The 20,434-nt window shown below is 34.3% G+C and overlaps 1 protein-coding gene across 1 annotated transcript in view; it reads right to left on the reverse strand.

Annotated features, from left to right (window-relative positions):
• ftz-f1 (ftz transcription factor 1) overlaps nt 1-18,419 on the reverse strand; it is a 72,928-nt gene extending 54,509 nt beyond the window's left edge. The window contains exon 1 of the mRNA XM_076135184.1: nt 18,043-18,419. Coding sequence (XP_075991299.1) covers nt 18,043-18,223 — 181 coding nt within the window. The 5' untranslated portion in view covers nt 18,224-18,419. The remainder of the gene's footprint in view (nt 1-18,042) is intronic.
• Between the last annotated feature and the right edge of the window lie 2,015 nt (nt 18,420-20,434).

The following is a 20,434-nucleotide window of genomic DNA, read 5'->3' on the forward strand; positions in this document are numbered from 1 at the left end:
AAGTTACTTGTGCACAACCATACTCGCACACTACGTTCACAGCAAACTTATAAAAATTATACATTAAAACCTTCTATAATAACTACTTACTACCGATTTAATTTAACACTAATCAATGTTACTCAAACTACAACCGAGATTGTAGTAACAAAAATTTCGTTTTCAGTCCTGACTGTAATAGTGAATGGTTGTTATACAACTTTCTGTACGTAAACTTCCACAACAGATGACAGCCCTACATACAAAACAAAAATGGCTAGAAATTCAAATTGAGGTTAAGACTTATGCTAAGTTATTGGCAAACCCGACGAGACAAAGAAGCTCACACAAAAAAGAATGTACAGAGATGGTACACGTGTAACGAGTTGCGTAAAAAGCACTCTGTTTAAACGTGCTTATCTCAGTATTGGCAGCCGCAGGAGTGGGCAGGAATCGGGGACGCATCACACATTTTAATAAGTTTAAAACTTCGAGTTTATTTTATAAATATACTAGCTTTTACCCGCGACTTCGTCCGCCACCTGAATTTTCCTATGGAAATGCGTTATTTACCCGGGGTAAAAAGTAGCCTATGTCCTTTCTCGGGTATCAAAATATCTCCATACCAAATTTCATGCAAAATGGTTCAGTAGTTTAGGCGTGATTGAGTTACAGACAGACGAAGTTACTTTCGCATTTATAATATTAGTATGGATTTAACCAGATTCTCAAAAAAATTGTGTCGTGGTAGTCGTCCAGCCTATCATGCTATATTTCATCAAAATCCGTCCAGCAAACCATTAAGTCATAAAAGTGTTATAGGCAGAGTTACTTTCGTTTTCAATAGTATGGAGGCATCGATTGCAATAATTAATGTTAATTAATCGGTATCTTGATTATGCAATCATCTTAACGATTTTATTAATTAATAGTAAGATAGAAGCCCTAATTGTGATACCATGATTAAAATAAAATACAATTAGACGTTCTGTCAAAATGCAATACACAATTAATGTCAAAATAAGTATTCAATATAACTATGTAGTACAGTGAGTTAAAAGAAATTAACTGAATATTTCTTAACTATAGTAAATTACATAATTCTACGATATTCATTGTGATACGTCAACAAAGTTAAATCTCTATTTCTACGTCACACTTAGCCAACAGCGAGTCATAAATCGCTTCACTTTAGAGAAAAAATCTAACATAATATACAAAGAGACATAACGAACTAAAGAGACTAGTTTCCCTAAACGCCAGCGACATAGTTTCTTTGAAAAGAACTCGTAAGTATATCGGTTACCTAATCAAACTCTTTTGTATTTGACGTCTACGCCTAGTCAAACGACATGACAGCCAGATATCTTGCAATGTGTGGGTGATATTAGATACATTTTCTATTTCCTAAACTCGATCATGGCCAAACTGGTTTCGGTACCTTTTTAGTGCAAAAATTGTTGGCTGATGATGCACAAATCACAAACGCGTTTTTAAGAATATAGAATACTTTTCCTTTTAAATGGTTACATATTATATCCCGTTAAATTATTGTCGAATCCACTAAGGTTTAATGAATAGAAATCTAAAGCAATTTTCAGTTTTTAACAAAAATACAGCGCGATAAAATCTTGTAACTTTCGTTTTCAAACGCGTAGTGTGTACCTAGCATTTGCGTAAACATTAGAAACTACGCGTATTCTAACTAGTTGTATTATTCTCTTCTCGTCTTTTATTTTTAGAAAATTCAAGTTCAGTCTTTGACAATTGAAACGCCAGCAAAATAAACAATCGAATGTGTGACGTAATGTTCAAGTTATTGGAGTCTATTACGAAAGCCGTGACGAGCACTTGGCCGAAATTATCTTTCACATGTCTCGCTATTGCCAAATAACATGCTCTTATAAAGATGTCGTTTTCTTTTAACTAATTGCCGTATACTGTTTTAATTGTTATTGATTAACTTTTAAAACATGTTGTGTTTTTTGTTAAAATTTAGTAGGGAATGTGCAAAAAACTTAAGTTATCACAAACTGTTTAGTATACTTTTATACTAGACACTATGTTTTTAGACGATTCGGGAAAAATATTTCTATAGCAAAAGTGTGATGGTAGTTTGTGTGGAGTCGACGTGAATAGTTTATATAATGTAGCAATACAGCCCTTAGGGAATTTTCCTATGAGACTACGCCAAACGCCGTCCGCCCATCCCTTCAAATTTCAACTAGTAAATTTTCCTTACTATGTAGCTTTCTTAAAGGTCAAAGTTAACCACTGAGTTGACCAATTTTGAACCTACCTTTAGTTAAAACCTTTACAGGCACAAAAAGAGTTAAAGAAATAGTTTGATAGACCGCGCTAATTTATCAGGAACTATTTACTGATCTGATAGAAAAAGCTCTAACACTAAATTGTCTCCGAATGCAAAGCAACTCATAAAGCGGTTAAAGCAATTTTATGTAATTACGTAATAAGAATATGTTATTTCTGATTTTAAACAAATTCTATCGACTAGAAGAAACTTCATGTAATTGGAGTTTAAACAAAAAAGTATTAGTAGATTAATGTCGCATAGAAATACTGTTCGTTAGCGTATAAATACTTAAGCAAGGCTACATAATGTACACACATAATCTAATCCAGAAGATGGAAGAAACACGTGGGTTGGTGCAATACAAGTGGATGACGGCTGCTTTACATAATGGAAAACACTCGGTGCCCCTTGAGAACATGCTGTCTTTACGTTCATTTATTTAATCACTTATGGCCGAAGTCTACGACCTGAGTACCTCACTAGTTACTCACATTAATAACCTAAGGTGTTGCTTCATTCGAATCAATGAATACCTATAAAATGCTACTATTATGAAACTTGAGAGAGGAGCCTCGTCACATTATTATTATGCGCCACCACACGTTCAAATCACATGAATGAAACATGCACTGCATATTGAACTTTCTTTAGCCGCATGACAGTAAGTACATGCTCAAATGTGATTAAGAAAACCAGACCGGAGTGTACACGAGTCTCTGATTACGAAATATCAAGGACATGGGCTCTCAATTACACAGGGAAGCCTTATGAATCGTTACGTGGGTAGGTGCCGTCTAGCCATACATCTATACACCACGCTTGTAAAACTTGTAATGAAACTATTCCATGTCCTAGTTGCCAAATGTAACTAATATTGTACACTATGTCTTCTTTGCTCAAAATCCTTAAACCTGAAAAAAGCGTTAGCTAGATGTGTAATGCAGGGTCGAGGTTAGCCTCTTATTTTAATCTAGAATACAACTCTGTATAAATATTAATGGGTTGCTGCATGCTGCTTTACATCTTAATATCTAACAAGGGGAGTATTTATATATTTGCCCATTAGAATTATGGAAAGCAAACAACACATGTATGTCTGAATATCAGACGTACATAATATGCATTTTACTGTCTCATTTTAAAGTTAGTATTTTTTGCATTCTTGTCTCGTTATATTATTATCTAAACTATCACAAGAAGATTCCAGAAACAAACTAGAAATTATGATACTGGTCCTGTTTCATTATTTTACTATTATCTTGGAAGTTTTTAGTCTGCAACCTAATGAAGATGTGTGTTAAAACTTCATATACGGCACAAACTTATAACGATCAAAGTCTCGAGCTAAGTTTATAATTACACGAAGGAAAATACTACGTTGTATGAACTACATGTTATAAAGGAACTTGGTAAATATTATTTTTCTAATAATAGTTAATGCCGACCTACTGCTAAGTGAAGGCCTTTACCATAACTTTCCACTCTGTTTGGACTCTAAAAATAACAAGATTTACATTTCGTATGGGCTTCTTTCAGAGTATCACTTCACAGTATTTTGAGTGATCATTCCAATTATATTGGAATAAAATATTTCTAATTTGCAATTTCGAGGCTTCCTTCTTAAAACCGCTTTGGGATTTTCAATCGTTGTTCAAATGGTATGAGTAAAACGGCATCGCCTTGTTACCACCCTTGGCAGTATTGATGTTCGCAATACAGTTAATAAGGTAAAAGTAGGTGTAGACTCAGCAGGTAACGAACCTTTTTCGAAATGCGTGACAGCAAAGGCAGACTTATTGAAAATTAATCTAATCGATCGACCCGAAGTGAAAGAGGTGGAACTTAAACGCAGCTTAAAAATAACGCTTAAATTTTAAAATTACAAAAACAATATATTTGGAAATACTTATTAAATTGCGTTTTAATGGTGTATTTTTGTCTACGAATTTTATTACTTCCATACGACGTGTGAATCGTGTTTAAAAAGCTTTATGAAAAATGATGTCGTACAAAAATAGTGTAGCGAGACTAGCCGATGTTTTCGTGTTAAATTGCAATGACAATAAAGAAACGTGGATCTGTGACACAGTTATAAAAATATATCCACCGATTTGGAAAACATCTAACTTATAAAAGGTCGACTACTGGTGGCTTTGCAGCTCAAATAATAAAACAAGCGACGTTCTACTTACTAAAAATAAAATCTCAGTAAAGTGTGGTACTATTAGGGGACAGGAATTCATAATTGGTAATAGTACCTTTGGACGTATTTTGCATAAACTACGTACGGAAATTAAAAAAAAAACAATATTGTACAGCAAATTCAAAACCGAAAAAGACAGTCACACTAATCCCTAGTCAAAATTAAAAAAGCTGAAACAATTTATGTGGTATCAGAGATTTATGCAGCTGATAACATTCAACATGGGGTAGGGTTTTAAATGTATGTAGGTCAAATTAGGTGTCTCTACTACGTCTTGCAGTTGACGGGTGAGGAATAAATTAATGATTACTTTCGGTCTTGATGGCGAAAAGAATGAGGTTACAAGTTATCTACAAGGTGGTATTTGTTTACTAGTCGTCTAGTTTCTTTGAGAATTTAGATAATAGTCGTGTTTACATATATTAATAGAACGGTTTGGCTCGAAACCAAAAATCGAATACTTTTTTTTACTCTTGTCTAAAATACTCAATGTACTATGATCGGTTCAAGATGTAGATGTGTTACTCATATCCTGTTTAAACAAACGCCAAGAATGTAAAAATCATAACAAACAATGTTACATTTAGTACTCCTTCCATGGAAGTAAACAGAATTATTAAGCTCTCTTGCTTGGTTAATTATTATTAATACGTCAATGACTGAACAATTGATGATCATAAAATGACATGAAAGTTTCACTGCATTGGAGCGTTGTGATATAACTCAGAATAGTACATATAGTAGTATTATGGTTCTAATAAAATCTTATATCATATGAAGTATTCTCATTAAATCCCATAAAATTGTTAAAATACGATTATCATAAAATCGGAATACTTAGTTGAAATATTTTTTTACATTGACTATTGATAAATATTTAATAAGTACAGCTGTGAGTATAATTAAATAAGCAAGCAAGCTGCAATTAGGCGTATTCATATAATTATGTACAGTACTTTGTAAACTTAAAATATAGTGTAGACACCCTAGCTACAGCTACACAGTAATTTGTTCACTCATCCATTTTCAATTGTTTCACGAATAAGTGTTACCAGTTTGATAAATAATCCACCTGCGAACATGTTGTTTCAAATAAATATATTTGAGACGTGTATATTAAGAAGCCTAGTACAATGTAATTGTATGCGCAGACTACAATCATTTATTGTCTGTGAGGTGTTTTGATAGCATATTTCGGGTAAATTAGGAATTTTCAACATGAAAAGTATGTCGCAGTTGTTGGCGCCAAGTGATGTATGCCAGGTCACGGGGGCTGGGCGTCATCTGAATTATTTTTACTGGCCCATCAGAATATAGCCCTCTCGCGAGCGTTTTTATTCAGTTAATTTTACGTACAATATAGGTCAATTCGCCATTCGATTATTTAGTCGTGAATTCCAAATTAACTCAACGCGCGACGTGAGTTATATAAAAAAATATTAATGGACGACCCAATTACACATCAGACATGCAGCAGTTTTATTTAAATTACTGTGTTATTTAATTAGTGGAATAAACTGTTTCTAAACACGATTAAATCTCTTTAAGTCTCACGTTTTGTTACACATACGATAAGCGTAGTTAAATTCAGTATGATTATGTATCTGTGTATTGCGTATATCGTTACGAGTGTGTGTGTGTGCGTTCGTTTACAGACTGGTAGATATACATTGTGGACGATACAAACGATTGGTACTCTGACGCGTAACTAGGTCACTAGGTCACAGACGAGGTCCACTGATAGTAGCTGCTGTTGTTTCCCAAACTACATCAACTCGCTGGAAACATGGAAAATAACAACTAACTGGACATCCTGTTGCTAACACTGAAAACCGCATTGGAAATTAATGGACCTATTAGTGGTTAGAGTGGACCCTCTATAATTCGTTTTCGTAGTTGCCTAAGTGCTTTCTTATTATATATTGTGGATGTATAATATAGTTGGAACTGTTTAATAATGCATATGGGTTTTTCGCATGGCCACGTGTAAACTCATGATTGATCTAGAATAAGCTAATTTATATTCAGTAGATGAAAAGAGGTAAATAAATAAATTAATAAAACAGTGGAGCGGTTGACTCGAGCACCGTGTGTACTGAAGTGTGCGTGCCGCAAGTTATTTGTTCTATTTTAATGTTAGTCGAACGCACCAACCTTGCTCCACATTCAAGATTACAATTAAATAAAAAAACAGCTAAGTGCGAGTCGCGGTTCTTTTGATAAAACAATTTAAAGACATGTAAGTAAATTGCAGGTGGGTGTAAAATCTTGTACGTTCACTTATTGAACTAAAGTATCAATATAATAGACTTAGAAGTTATTTTTCCCTGTGGTAACGGAAGCTGAAATTCTCTTGTTACAAATAAATGTAATAAGTAGGTGTAACAACTACCTACATAATTGTATTACCAAATCTTTGTTGCCAACTTCATAAAGAAATCTCGACTTTTTAACTCAATGAAGTTTCGAGATTCTTTTCTGGAAACCTTTAAATATCTTACTTCCCCTAAGGAAAAGCGGAACAGCATTTTTCGTTTTGCGTTGTTTATTTTTCATGTCTTAAAACGTGATTTGGGGTTTTCCTCTTCCTCGATAAACGGTGATGATAAATTTGGAAAAGGAAATCAGGTAGACATTTGATCTTTAACACAAACAAAGTTTTCACGAATAATATTAGTGTTAATCTTATCTACTGTTATTAACGACTTAATAAAACTAAAATACATTCATTATTGAAAACTATATTTATTACTGTATTCGAAATTAATAAACCCATTAAATAAAATATGAAACACTTAATTTTAGCCTAGACTAAAGTCTCCTGATTTCAAATCAAATAGTTTAAAGAATAGTGTTTGATTTTTCTAAATATAAATTACAACTGCGAATTCTTATATAGTAATAATGTTTATCAGAATCGGAGCAACTATTATTGTTATAAACGTTATTTTTTCAGCATTAGTTGGTTTCTAACCAGATAAGTTATTTAGGACAGGAAAAAAATATAATTATATAACCAGCGCTTAATAATAGATTTAACTAAATTAAATCATATCTATCATGTAAATATTGATACAAATATACCCAAATAATAGACCAAACTGTTATTGCTACTTTTTTTGTTTTGTTTTGTTTTAATTTTTAGACTAGGTACCGCTCGCGACTTTGCCTGCGTTGCATGTTTTCTTGGGACAAACAATATTCTATGTATTAATCCACATTAAAAAGTAACCGTGTCAATTTGATAACAATCCCTTTTGAATGGAAGAGTATCGAATATTCTTTCAAACTTTGTAATGGTAGCAGGATTCACGTAAAAACGTGAGAAGCGAACTCCTTAAAACGAACCTCAAATGTTGAAGGCGAAAAACACAAAGTCACGTGGTTCTTGCTAACACGAGGAGATTCAATGAACAACATTTAATTCATGAAATTCTACAAGGATACAAGTTTGAGAAACATTGTACTGCGGTTATAATTAGCACATTGAAGTTACTACTGAACTGATTTCTTTAATACTAGCTTCCACCCGCGGTTTCGTCCGCTTGGTAAGTTTATCGGGGCGAGTAGAAAATTTTCCCGGGGTAAAAAAATATGTTATGGGCTAATCTAGGTTATAATGCATCTATTTGCCAGATTTAAATAAAACATTTTCAGAAGTATTAGCTTGAAATACTGAACATACACGCCACGAATTTTCGTTTTTACGGTATAACAATTTCTAGCCGCGATTTCATCCATATGAGAAGGTTTCCCAGGTATAGTATACCATTAAAAAATCCAGGTTTTAAACTATCTTTGTACCAAATTTCGTCAAAATGCGATAAGTAGTTTTGGCATGATTGAGTAACAAACATACGTATGTATATCCATCGCTCGAATCGCATTTTTAACATAAGTAGGATAAATTGCTCTAGTACTTGATAGTACGTACTAGTTTCGTGGGACTGCTCTGAATTGACACTAGTATGATTGCATCGTGTGATGTAGGTAATGGTTGAATCATTCAATTAAACGGCGGCATTCAAGTGATTGACTAAAGGTCGCTATGCGCCGGAGACCCGCAGGGTTTCACCTGCACTCGTTTGTGTGCAACACTTATATTTTCTTCAGCCAAAATAACGAAGAAAAATGTAATTTGTTCTTTGTAGAGCTTTTTTATGTATTAACCTTTAACATTTTGTATTTAGGGAAAAGTACACATGGGTAGAAACACGCAAACCTTCGGACAATCTAATTAGAATATATTATCCCTATTACTTTGATATCAAATGGTATAATAATATATATAATAATTACGACGTTATTTATTTAACAAATGGTAACGCAATATTTTGGATAAAATACTGTTGATTTTTAGGAAATATGAGATCGTGACTGATTGATATTGCACCACATTGCATTTCTGACAAATCAAATATCTGAAACTGGCATTATTTTAAGATCATATATTCCTATAAATTCTGTAATTAGATATTATTAAGAACGTATAAACACATACTAATTCATTATAAATTTATTACAATACACCTATAACTTTCAGAGCGTACGTTTATTACGTTAAATGATGTATAATTAATTACCTATTCAAAATATCAAATGTCACCAGCTATGCCAAAATGATCAGCACCTAATTCTTCGATTATAAATTGATTACGTTAGGTATTTAGTGCACAGATGCGTTATAAGTGCTGATGCACTCAAGTATAACTAATCAACAACTTATATTATAAAATTTTCCATGCCTATCTCGGATAAATATCCGATGCATGAAATCCGATCAAAGCTGATCTGTGCACATCTCTACATATTTATGCAACCGAGCCCTTCTTTTTCCACATTATATATTATAAAATCATTTCATGAGTCGATTCCCTTATTAGCTATTGTTAGATACACACTATATACTACAGTCTACAACGGTAGAACTTAGTACCTAGTGTTGGTAGCGGCCATCACATGACAATCCTAATCGTAACACCGTTATTTAGATGTTACTGATTATACACGCACCTACGTACTTGTGACTAGGAAGATACCTGCCCATTACACGTGGAGCTAAAGACTTTGTCTATTTTTCTCATGTGTTTTCTGTATAAATTAGATGTAAAGTTCAGAGCTGAAATGTAAAGAATGGAATTTTATCCAAAAACCTTCTTAATCTTAGTAAAATTTAACACAATAGAGCCTTGTTTTATTTGGAATATCCGTTCCGTTACGCTATGAAAGAATATTAAGAAAAGAAGTCGTCATGTAAAGGAATAAAAATGCATCACTTGTGTTAGACTGTCCTGTCGTACACACTACCGGTACTACAACTACATCAAACGTCATCCTGCAATTTGTTTATGTATCTTTCTAAGTACAAAAACGTTCTGTTGAACGGCAAAACTATTATGTCGTTCAATCGGTATGTTCAAATAGAGGCGCGCGCGCAGTTTGCTTATGACAGGAGACATGATTCAAATCAGATGCGAGGTTTGAACGCGGCTCGATCGACACGTTCACACTATAGCCAACATTTGGGGCAAGTAGCACTCACGTATGCAATATATTTCGTCACTGATATATTCTTGAAATTAAATCCGACAGTTTTGTAACCTGATGGTTTTTTAACTATCACATGTGTAGAGCGAGAAAAAGTAAAATGGAGGCCGATATTTAACTTGATTTATATTAAATCATTAACGTTCGTTAAAATTAAATGTTAATTATTCTTGCTATTCCCTAGTGTACCTTGATTTATTAGTTGGCGATCGTAATTAAGAAATCATACGATTTAGGTTTATTACGAATTGTACAGTAAGTAATATTGAATTTGATTTGAGATGCAAAGGCAGCCCTCAATTGCTTTAGGGGACCCTGCACGCACGTGGCACTTCAACTCTAAATGTTCTAGGCGTTGATGCACTAGATATCTACCATTGAGAAGGCCATTATTCAAGGTATAAATAATCTTTTTTCAATGAGGGTCCAACAGGATGCGCCTAGATTACCGAGGTGACAACTGCTGTTATATTTAATCAAGCGATGTGCAATGATACAATAATATGCAATTCGTTTGACCTTTCGAGTTGATTCTATACTCAATTGGACTATGAAAATTGACTATATAGAAAACTATAACTAAGTCCGATATCTAAATTATTTTCTAGTATCTGAGAAACAGTCTCTGATAGAGCGTTTCCTTTTTTATATTAGTAATAAAATATTAATTATAAGCTGAAACGTACTAAATACTAATAATTCGTTTTTATAGTTTTCACCTTTGAAAGACGTACAGTTGGCTTTTATTCGTATAAATGGAACTCGTACCATAAAACGATGGTTGGACAAAATACTAAGCCTACGAAGTACTTTCATTAAAAAAGCGTAAACACTTTTTGACGTCATTCATTTTCGTTTCAGCACAAAAAAAAAGGTAGGTACTTTTGTAATGTTATGAAATGTAAACATTTCATTCATGACTTTTTAATTCAGCTTTGACTCGCATTACTTTGAGCACATGGTATAGAGAAAAATAAGCGTAATTTAATATGTTTTGCCTATAAGCAAATAACGTATTATGAAAATCTTAGTCATGAAAAAATGCAGTGTAGTTTAATAACCTCTTACACGGGTAGGGAACAAAGTACGACAGTAAATTTTGCTTAAATGTCCAGTGTTTTTTTTAATTACAAAAAGGGGTGCCTATGCAAAATGAGCGGATGTGCAAATGTCAATGACATTAAAAAGTAAACGCTTGTGCTTAATTGACAGTTATAGTTTTGAGTTGTATGGTTTCAGGTATACCTACACAAAACCTAGAGGAAATCGAGTGAATTGAAACTTCAACTAAAACTAGTATTTTAGAATATCTTGTAATGAAAATTGGTCGTAGTTACCCAAATAAGATTAAGTCCAATGTTGGGTCTTTACTTAATCACCATCTCTGGTACATAATTTAATATACTATGTTCTTTTAGGTAAATCCTTAGGTATTCAGACTGGAGACTTGTGCCAGTTCTACGTCAATCTCCAGGTTATTGCTTCATGAGAAACTTCACTATCTTACACCTATGTATCTTCATTGACCTATCTTGCCTTTAATTTATCTTCCAACCTACTAGCAGCAATCTTACAGCCATCTACCAACCATCACTACATTTTACCTACATCGATGGTATTTGAAATTCGCTACATTAAAGGACCTCTCAAACACTCTGCGATCCTCAGACCCTGGCCCTGTAGTGGGACAGTAATGGTATAAAAAAAAGAAAATCTCTCATATCTTGGTTTGTGCTTCAGTTTTTAAGCTTTCCGTAACTAAATTATTCAGATGATTGGTAAATTCCAACGCTCTTACTTTTCGCGGTAATCGTACCAAGGAAAAAACTTTTAAACGGCTATTTAAAACTAGAAAGTACTTCCAAGAAGACAATTATGAATGTAAACAAACATACGTGTCGTGTTATTCATTTGAGCTGTGGTCACCCGGTTGTGAATGCATCACCAGGGGCCGAAACAAGTTCCGAGGTCAAAAATACTGATTTTACTGACCAAAAATTCAAAAATACTGACCAAATACAGACCATTTCTAAACCGTTTTTCGGGTGAATGGTGTGAAATAAAAAAAATACAGTCGAATTGAGAAGTCAAAATCCTTTTTAGATGTCGGTTAAAAGCTTATTTTCGGTTATTGGTCTCCACCATCCCCATAGTCAAGCAGCACCGGCTTTATATTGGGTTAAAGCTAGATTTGATTGAGCTAAAAAGCTTTGTTAGTAAAGTTTTCAATCAGGTCTTAAAAATTTTCAATCAGGTCTTACGAATTTTCGGTCAGGTCTTACGAATTTTCAATCAGGTCTTACGAATTTTCGATCAGGTCTTACGAATTTTCAATCAGGTCTTACGAATTTTCGATCAGGTATTACGAATTTTCGATCAGGTATTACGAATTTTCAATCAGGTCTTACGAATTTTCGATCAGGTCTTACGAATTTTCAATCAGGTATTAAGAATTTTCGATCAGGTATTACGAATTTTCAATCAGGTCTTACGAATTTTCGATCAGGTATTACGAATTTTCGATCAGGTCTTACGAATTTTCAATCAGGTCTTACGAATTTTCGATCAGGTATTACGAATTTTCGATCAGGTATTACGAATTTTCAATCAGGTCTTACGAATTTTCGATCAGGTCTTACGAATTTTCAATCAGGTCTTAAGAATTTTCGATCAGAACACGTGTCCTGACGCGAGTTTAGAAGTTTTTACCAATTACAAAAAAGTGCGCAACGGCGCTGAAGAATTTTCACTCCAAAAATATTGATTTAAAAAAAAATAGTAAATTTTAATTTGCTATTCTATTGAAGTCATGTGATGCTTCAAAACATGTATATATTACGTAGATCATCCACAAAATATCGAGCATCCAAAGCAGCCCTCTGATATCATCACTATGCAAATCGAGCGTGTAAGATTGGCCAACAGCAGAGGAAAACAAAAAAAAAGTCGTTGAGTTTGGAAAAATACTGACTATACTGACCGATTTTCGAAAATACTGAGTTTTACTGACCAGGTCCAAAAATACTGACTTTTACTGACTTTACTGACCTGTTTCGGCCCCTGCATCACGTGTAGGCTCAGTTTTCAGCCGACTCTGTCATTTGTTCGGGTCAACAAACACTGGGTCGCTCTAGGCGTAATTTGTGCACGAGTTTGTCATTTCGGTGCCGAATGACAGCATAGAATATCCACTGTTTTTGGAAGTTACCTTCCATAATAGCTTCCAAATGATATAGTTCTTTGTTTTATTATTAAAATACTATAACATTACCCGAGAAAGTAACTAGACATTCTATATCATAATAGAATGTACAAACGCAGTGTTTTTATCTGTCTGGGAGCCTACAGTCTTTAAGGTGACTTTGAAACGAATGCGAGAAGACGTTACTGCCTCTTTGTATATGATGGTAATAGGAATCCTGCTGAGATAAGTTTTTACTGTAGACAGGCTCATATTTACCATAACTGCTTAGCTGTAGTGGATAGTGTATAGCCTTAATGAGAGGTGATTCATGTTAGAATAAAAATATTAGAAGCTATCCGGCGCTTTATTGAGGGCACGCAAAGTCCCCAACCCGCACTTGACCAGCGTTACGGACTCAAGGCCTAACCCCTCCCTCATTACGGGAGGAGACCGTCGCCCAGCAGTGGGACATTAATGGGTTAAATTTATTTTTTATCCTGCGCTACTATGTTAATATTTTTTCTAAAATCGTGCTATAAATGGATCTTTAGTGTCCTACGGCACTTATTGAGATATGTAGCTTCTAATAAGCACTGATACGTAAAAGGCTGCGTAAAAATAATCCCATAGATTGTTAGTAGAAATAATTAATATATTTTTCGGATTCTGCGAAACGATGGGACTTACAGATCGGTAGTCCTAATTAGTGGATGCATTCACGCGCGAAAAAGTGTCGGCGTATAGAGTAGGATGATGATAATAATATAGTGTATATGTGACTTAAATAACAATATAATGACATTTAATAAGGAGGGGGTGGGATTTGTCGGCCCGTGTTAGATAAAGTATATAAATTGGACTAATAATATTAATAAATACATCGCTAACGAAATGGTTTGAATTGAAATGATACATTTATTTTTTATTTTCAGAGCTTAGTTATTATGCCATAAATCTTACTTATTGGGCTAAAACCCTAAATTATTATGCACATGCTCATATTGGTATATTTCATTAAACCTAGAAACAAGCTTCATTCTACAGGCATTATTACATAGTACAAAACAAAGTCGCTTTCCGCTGTCTGTCCAAATGTAAGCTTAGATCTTAAAAACTACACAACGTATTTTGATGCGGTTTTTAAAATAAACGGAGCGATTCAAGAGTAAAGTACCTGAAAAAGTGTAAAGGTTTTTGTGAAATTACTTCTTAAACTGGACAATGCGGGGTAGACTAGTACCAACAAACATTTTATCATATAGGTGTTCCTTTGTTACCACACCCGGTAACAAAATGAGGACATTAGGTACTAGCCCTATTCTAAGGCTGTCAAGTAACTAATTTCTTCGGAAAATATGTATGATGTCATAGACCTATTTCAGAATAAGGCTTTCGTAATATAAGTAGTTTTTATATATGTATTGAGGGGCAAACATTAGAGCCTGTCACTATGTACTCATCCCTTCTGCTTTGTACATAGTGTAAATATGACTATTGTGTAATATATCCCTAATTTACTTGTTATTGGTTTCACAGTCTTAGTAGACACCTGTTTCTGAAACTGTCTATAATCATTTCAGATTGTCAGTTTTACATATTGACTAATTAAAGTTCCTAACTAAGTAAAAATTGTTTGTGAATTAAAAGTTGACGTGAATTGTTTAAGGCGTGTTTCTATACTCCTTATGTAAAAATAGGGATCGTTTTTCAAATGATATGTAAAAATAAGGATTGTTTTTCAAATGATATGTATAAATAATTGATTGCAGTTTTGTTGTATGGTTTAACATCCTGTGGAAATTTACCTCGGTATTTTCTTTTTTATCATTATGTATGGCCTTTGGTGAGCTTTAAGCAAGCCTTTCCAAGTTCCCCTATTAAGTGTTTTAGGTTTCATTGCATTGTGTTGTTGGACGTTACATTTCAGCTGTATATTAAGCATTCTACACGTTTCTTCGGGTGTAAAAGGTAAATATCTTACTTACTGATATAAGAGAGGAGGATTTCTCGATATTTTTACACGTCCATGACGCAATAATTAAGGTGGATTTGATTCCCACACGGAACGGATATTCGCGTGATCCACAAATAGCCATCCTGTCTCTGGCCATACTTCGTATCCGGCGTTATTTGTAAGGGCCCCCTTGACACGAGATAAATCCTCAGTGCGGGGGATGTCTATATGAAACAAAGTAGCAACAGCTTTAACCCTGTCAGGTTTTCAAGGGTAAAGTCTGCAATTTCTTCAGTGGAAATTACATCCCAGACTGTCCATGACCTCCGGCCGTAACTCACCCTCTCTAACCTTCATACATCCATCACTGCCATGCACCCGTCACTAAAAATAAACTGGCTCTATTGAAGTCGGGTCTAGTGCAAACGTTCATGAACAACTTTGGGCCGCCGCTGTTCGTGTCAGTTGGAGTCCATTGACTGGCTTACATTCCACACAGAGGTTTGAAGCTACTGTCTATATGACATTTGACGACTGATACGCATACAGCTAGCCTCAATATTGTTCTCAGATCTGTGCATTTTCAGAAAACTAATACAAAGACTGGTAGGATGTAGATAAGTCTTGCACTACGTTTGGATAGACGCATGGGAGTCACCCAGGAAGAAACGGTATATAGAAATTTGTGCATCTTTATTTACATGAAGCTGCAATCTTAAAAACGACATGGGTGAAAAAAATAGCGGTGAACTACGTATTATATTACCTATTGAATATTATATTTTGCGCAGACTAATGTTTTCACGAGTGGTTAAATAAAAGATAGGTATATAAACTAAAGTAACTATTTAATAGTTTAAGACTGCCTCTGTGGCGCAGTGGTTTAGATCGCCACGCCGATACCACTGCAACGGGAGGTCGTGGGTTCGATTCCCACACGGGACAATTATTTGTGCGATCCACAAATAATTGTTTCGGGTCTGGTTGTGCTTTGTGTCCGTTGTTTGTATGTTTGTAAAAGTCCCCGCGACACAAGAGCAATTCTTAGTGCGGGAGTTGTCTTTTTTAAAACAAACAAAAATAGTTAAACTCCGATTGGATCTACTGTGTAAGAGCGAAATAGCAATATTATAGATTGCTAGTTTCCTGTTCACATTATTAATTTAATTACTGAAATATAAAGCTGTGATAATACCTACAACTTGTGCAGTATAATACTTGCCTTTAGAATGGGTTCGGGACTAGCACAACCTCTTCTAGTGAATAGTGCGTGAAAGGGACTCCACGCTTATAAAAAAAAACACTCGGCTGCTCCTTAGAAACCAAAAAACACGACCCGTTGCCGTTCCGTAGCGATTTGACATTTTTTTAACATAACCATTTTTAAATTGGAACAATGACAAACGGAAATGATGAGTCTGGCTTCAAATCTTAATTTTTCTTTGTGATAAATAATAGATATCTTGAAAAGACCTTTATGAAGTAAATTCAGTTGCCGTATGCGTCAATATAGGTGTCCGTGCTGTGTAATTATACGGAAAAGTCGAATAACAAATGACCCACATATATAATAATAATATAACAGATAAGGCGTAAAACTAGATTTTATGTTATTCTGCACGTTTATATGGAAACCACTATGGGTCAATTTTCTAACAACAAGAAGTGGATTTATTTTTAATTAATCAATGTTTTGCTACTCAATCATCAATCATAATGTAGAGTCATGACAGATTTTGAATATAAGTAGGTTACATTTTATCGCAGCCGAAGCCGGAAGATAGTGTTATATTTATAAACTTTAGACAAAAATAATCTCGTGGGTTTTGCTGCATATACTGTAGCATATGGAGCAACAACATGTGTAATATTTTAAAGAAATGTAGAAACTAACATTGTTTTTATTTGATAAACAGTAACCAGTTGGTGTTATGCAACTAGTAGACTGCTGATAATACAAGATAATCTTCCGAAATTCTCTTGTCAGATTCCAAACAGAATTTCCCTCGTCCTAGTTCTATAAATACTCTGACCATTCGCAACAACACGTCATTATGACAGAGGCAATCTGTACAATATCAAAACGTATCTAAACGAAGTGGAATAGGTTGGCTGTGTGATTGTGCAGTTGGGTGTATCACGGCAAGACTGTTATTTCATATGGTGTAATAACCGGAGTTCCATGCTCGAGCTCCTCCAGCCCGCAGTGGAGCAAACGTGTCCTACTGACACCAAATGAAATCAAAATGCGTCGCCGCGCCATCCACTGAATACAAAACCACACGTCCATTTGACAGCATGATTATGTACATACACCGTGATGTGGTGGTTAATTATACAATCAAACTATTCTCGAAACATGTTCCGTGAGCCACTATTATTCAGTAAGTCTTAAAACACTATTTCACACAGCCAACTCTATCGCAGGATAGCGCGAAAAAACCAATGCGGCGTTGCCACACCGTGCAGCCGAGCGTACGAGCAGGTAGACTCCACAATGCATATACATAATGTAGGTATCTAATCTATGTGCGTATTATTATACAACACTTGTCTTCTCTGAATAGCTAATGATATTCATAATAATTATTTATCTCATAGACCTCATGTCCCCAATTAATCTTAGTAGACTCCAATATGAATTATACTCACACTGAAAACAACACTTGAATACAATCAGACGCATTTAAATTGTCAATTAAGTACTTATTATAAATTAATTATATTATGCAGTACACATTACCAAGTACTCGAAATTGAGAATTTAACCAACGTTCTAGAAGTAATGTTCAGTATGGTGACTGCGAGAGCACCGACAATATTTTATAAAACATTAATGAAATAGAGCATGGTACACTTACCGCTACTGGGATCCACATAGGCAATCTTTATGTCCATCTCAATACTCTGCGTCGGTTTAGGATCAGAGGAATTGATATCATAATCCACGGGGACTTCTGTGACGATCTCACTCTTCGCTTGGCTCGTGGAGGCGACTAGACTTTGCGCTACACTCATTTTTGGAGCGTCTTCGTGCATCATACACCAATTAATGAACGGGGCGACAGAATTATGTCGCCCACAGAACTTTTAGTATATCACCTATAACTTATAGGGATAAGGTTTACTTAAAAAATCACCCATAAAAAGCGATATTACGATTTAAAAACAAAATGTAGGTCTCTAGGCCACTTCACTTACACTTTGATATTCCGACCGACATAACTCAGGTTCAATGGAGCTACCGTACTCATGACTGACATTGAAATAAGTCGGTAAAGGGCAGTGGGAAATTAACCCAATTTGACCAAAGAAACTGTGTCATGACCTATTTTATGTAAAAATTAACAAAAATGCTGTTTATATTGTTTAAAAAAATAATTATATTTTATGAAGTGTTAATATATCCTAAATAGTGAAGAAAAACAATTGAAAGTACTTCTGTAAATATATTTCAGGTAGAGCAGGCTAACTTAAAAAAACATGCAAATGATGCAAAATGACTACGTTTGCTTATGAACATGCCGTGTTGTGTAATAAATGACCGTTTCTATTGCACAATCCTTTCACAAGGGCTCCGAATGTAGGTCAATCTTTATAAGCATGATTGCAATGTAAAACTTCATTTTTACGAATACCGTATTAAACTTCTATTATAAAATCAAATAAATATTTTTTTGATATTTCATTCATATTTTACTTAAAATCATTATTTATTTGTAAATAGAATTGAATATTTAATATAATATGGTATACTGTTTCCGGTGCTCAGTAACGCCATCTAGAATTATTTATACAGCTTTACCGGCTGTCAATTGTCCTGGAACTCTACAGATGTCACTAAAACTCGACATAAGATTATATTACCCATTTCGCCTAAATAGTTAATTATAAGTTAAGATAATAAGTACTGAAAAATTGTTTATTTCGTATAATATTTTAAGTATTTTACACTTATGACTCTATTTTGAAGCGCTTAATTCAATTATTTCACATTCAAATACTAGTATTACTATAACTCAACCTATCTATCACTAAATAATATTGATCTCTCGTCATAATAAAGCCATAGAAATAAAATAAAAAATAATTCTCAGCCATTATCAATAATATTAATAATGTATTACATTCGGTACGAAATAAGCTCGCGCCCAACAATCTTCTAACGCCAGTCCTCCTACTGCGTTATTTAAAGACTCGCAGCTCCATCTGTTAGCAAATAATGTAAAATGTCAATTTGAGGCAGGATAGCAGAAAGTTGTTTTACTACTAAAAAAAGACAAACGCAGGCCGCGCCGTCTGGAGCCATTTAAGCGTCAATTACTACATCAGGCTGAAGTGAATTCATTGTAAGTAGGTAGTATAGTGTAGCAACAATCACGGCGACACTTCAGACAGTCTCAAACCACGATCATTTCAGTCAATTGAATAAGTACGTGCAGTACTTCATTCGGCATTGGCAGTTTCATGGCCAGTGTTCATAATAATGAGCAACAATTTTCACGTTTGTTGTGCATGTTTTATACTTATTAAACTGTAAATACTGGAATCTTCCCCTACAATATAATTAACTGTCTAGACATGATCCTCATCCTACTAAGAAACTGCACTGAAAGTTATCTTGATAGCGTGTAGGATATTTTAATTTAGGAAAAGAGCGTAGTAGTTGAAAAATTTAAAACCTTTTATTAATATGTAAAATAAATACTAAGTTTCTTAACTCATATATTTTTAGAACCACCCTGTAAGTAAAGGGGTAGAACGGACGACTAAATACGCGAGTGGCCACTCGTGCCACAATTATAGAACAATATTATTTACCAAATCGTCAGTAGATACATTGTCAATACTTCTATAAGTTCCTTTGTTGAGTAAGTAGATACTTACCTACATACTTTGTTTCCACGTACACTGTACAGGGTCAGTTTACGTGGTTTTATTCGGTTACGTGCTAGATTTATCTAGTGAAGTGCAAACACGGAATGAATGATTCAATAAAAATGAATATTCATCTAAACGTTTGGACACGTTTTGTCGAATCTCTCAAAATCTTTAAAGAAAGCATTATCTTTAATTTTATGAAAGCTTTTATCCTGCTTTTTTCACTTTGAAGTGATCAAAAGCTGTAGGGTCTATACAATATATACTTACTAGCTGACTCGCACAGCTCCGCTCACGCTTTTCGTATTCACTCTAAATAAAACCTTTCCTGTGTTTTAAATAAAATAAATAAATATTTTTGGACAACTCACA

This window comes from Anticarsia gemmatalis, chromosome Z (genome assembly GCF_050436995.1).
Source record: "Anticarsia gemmatalis isolate Benzon Research Colony breed Stoneville strain chromosome Z, ilAntGemm2 primary, whole genome shotgun sequence".
In the NCBI taxonomy this organism is placed as follows: domain Eukaryota; kingdom Metazoa; phylum Arthropoda; class Insecta; order Lepidoptera; family Erebidae; genus Anticarsia; species Anticarsia gemmatalis.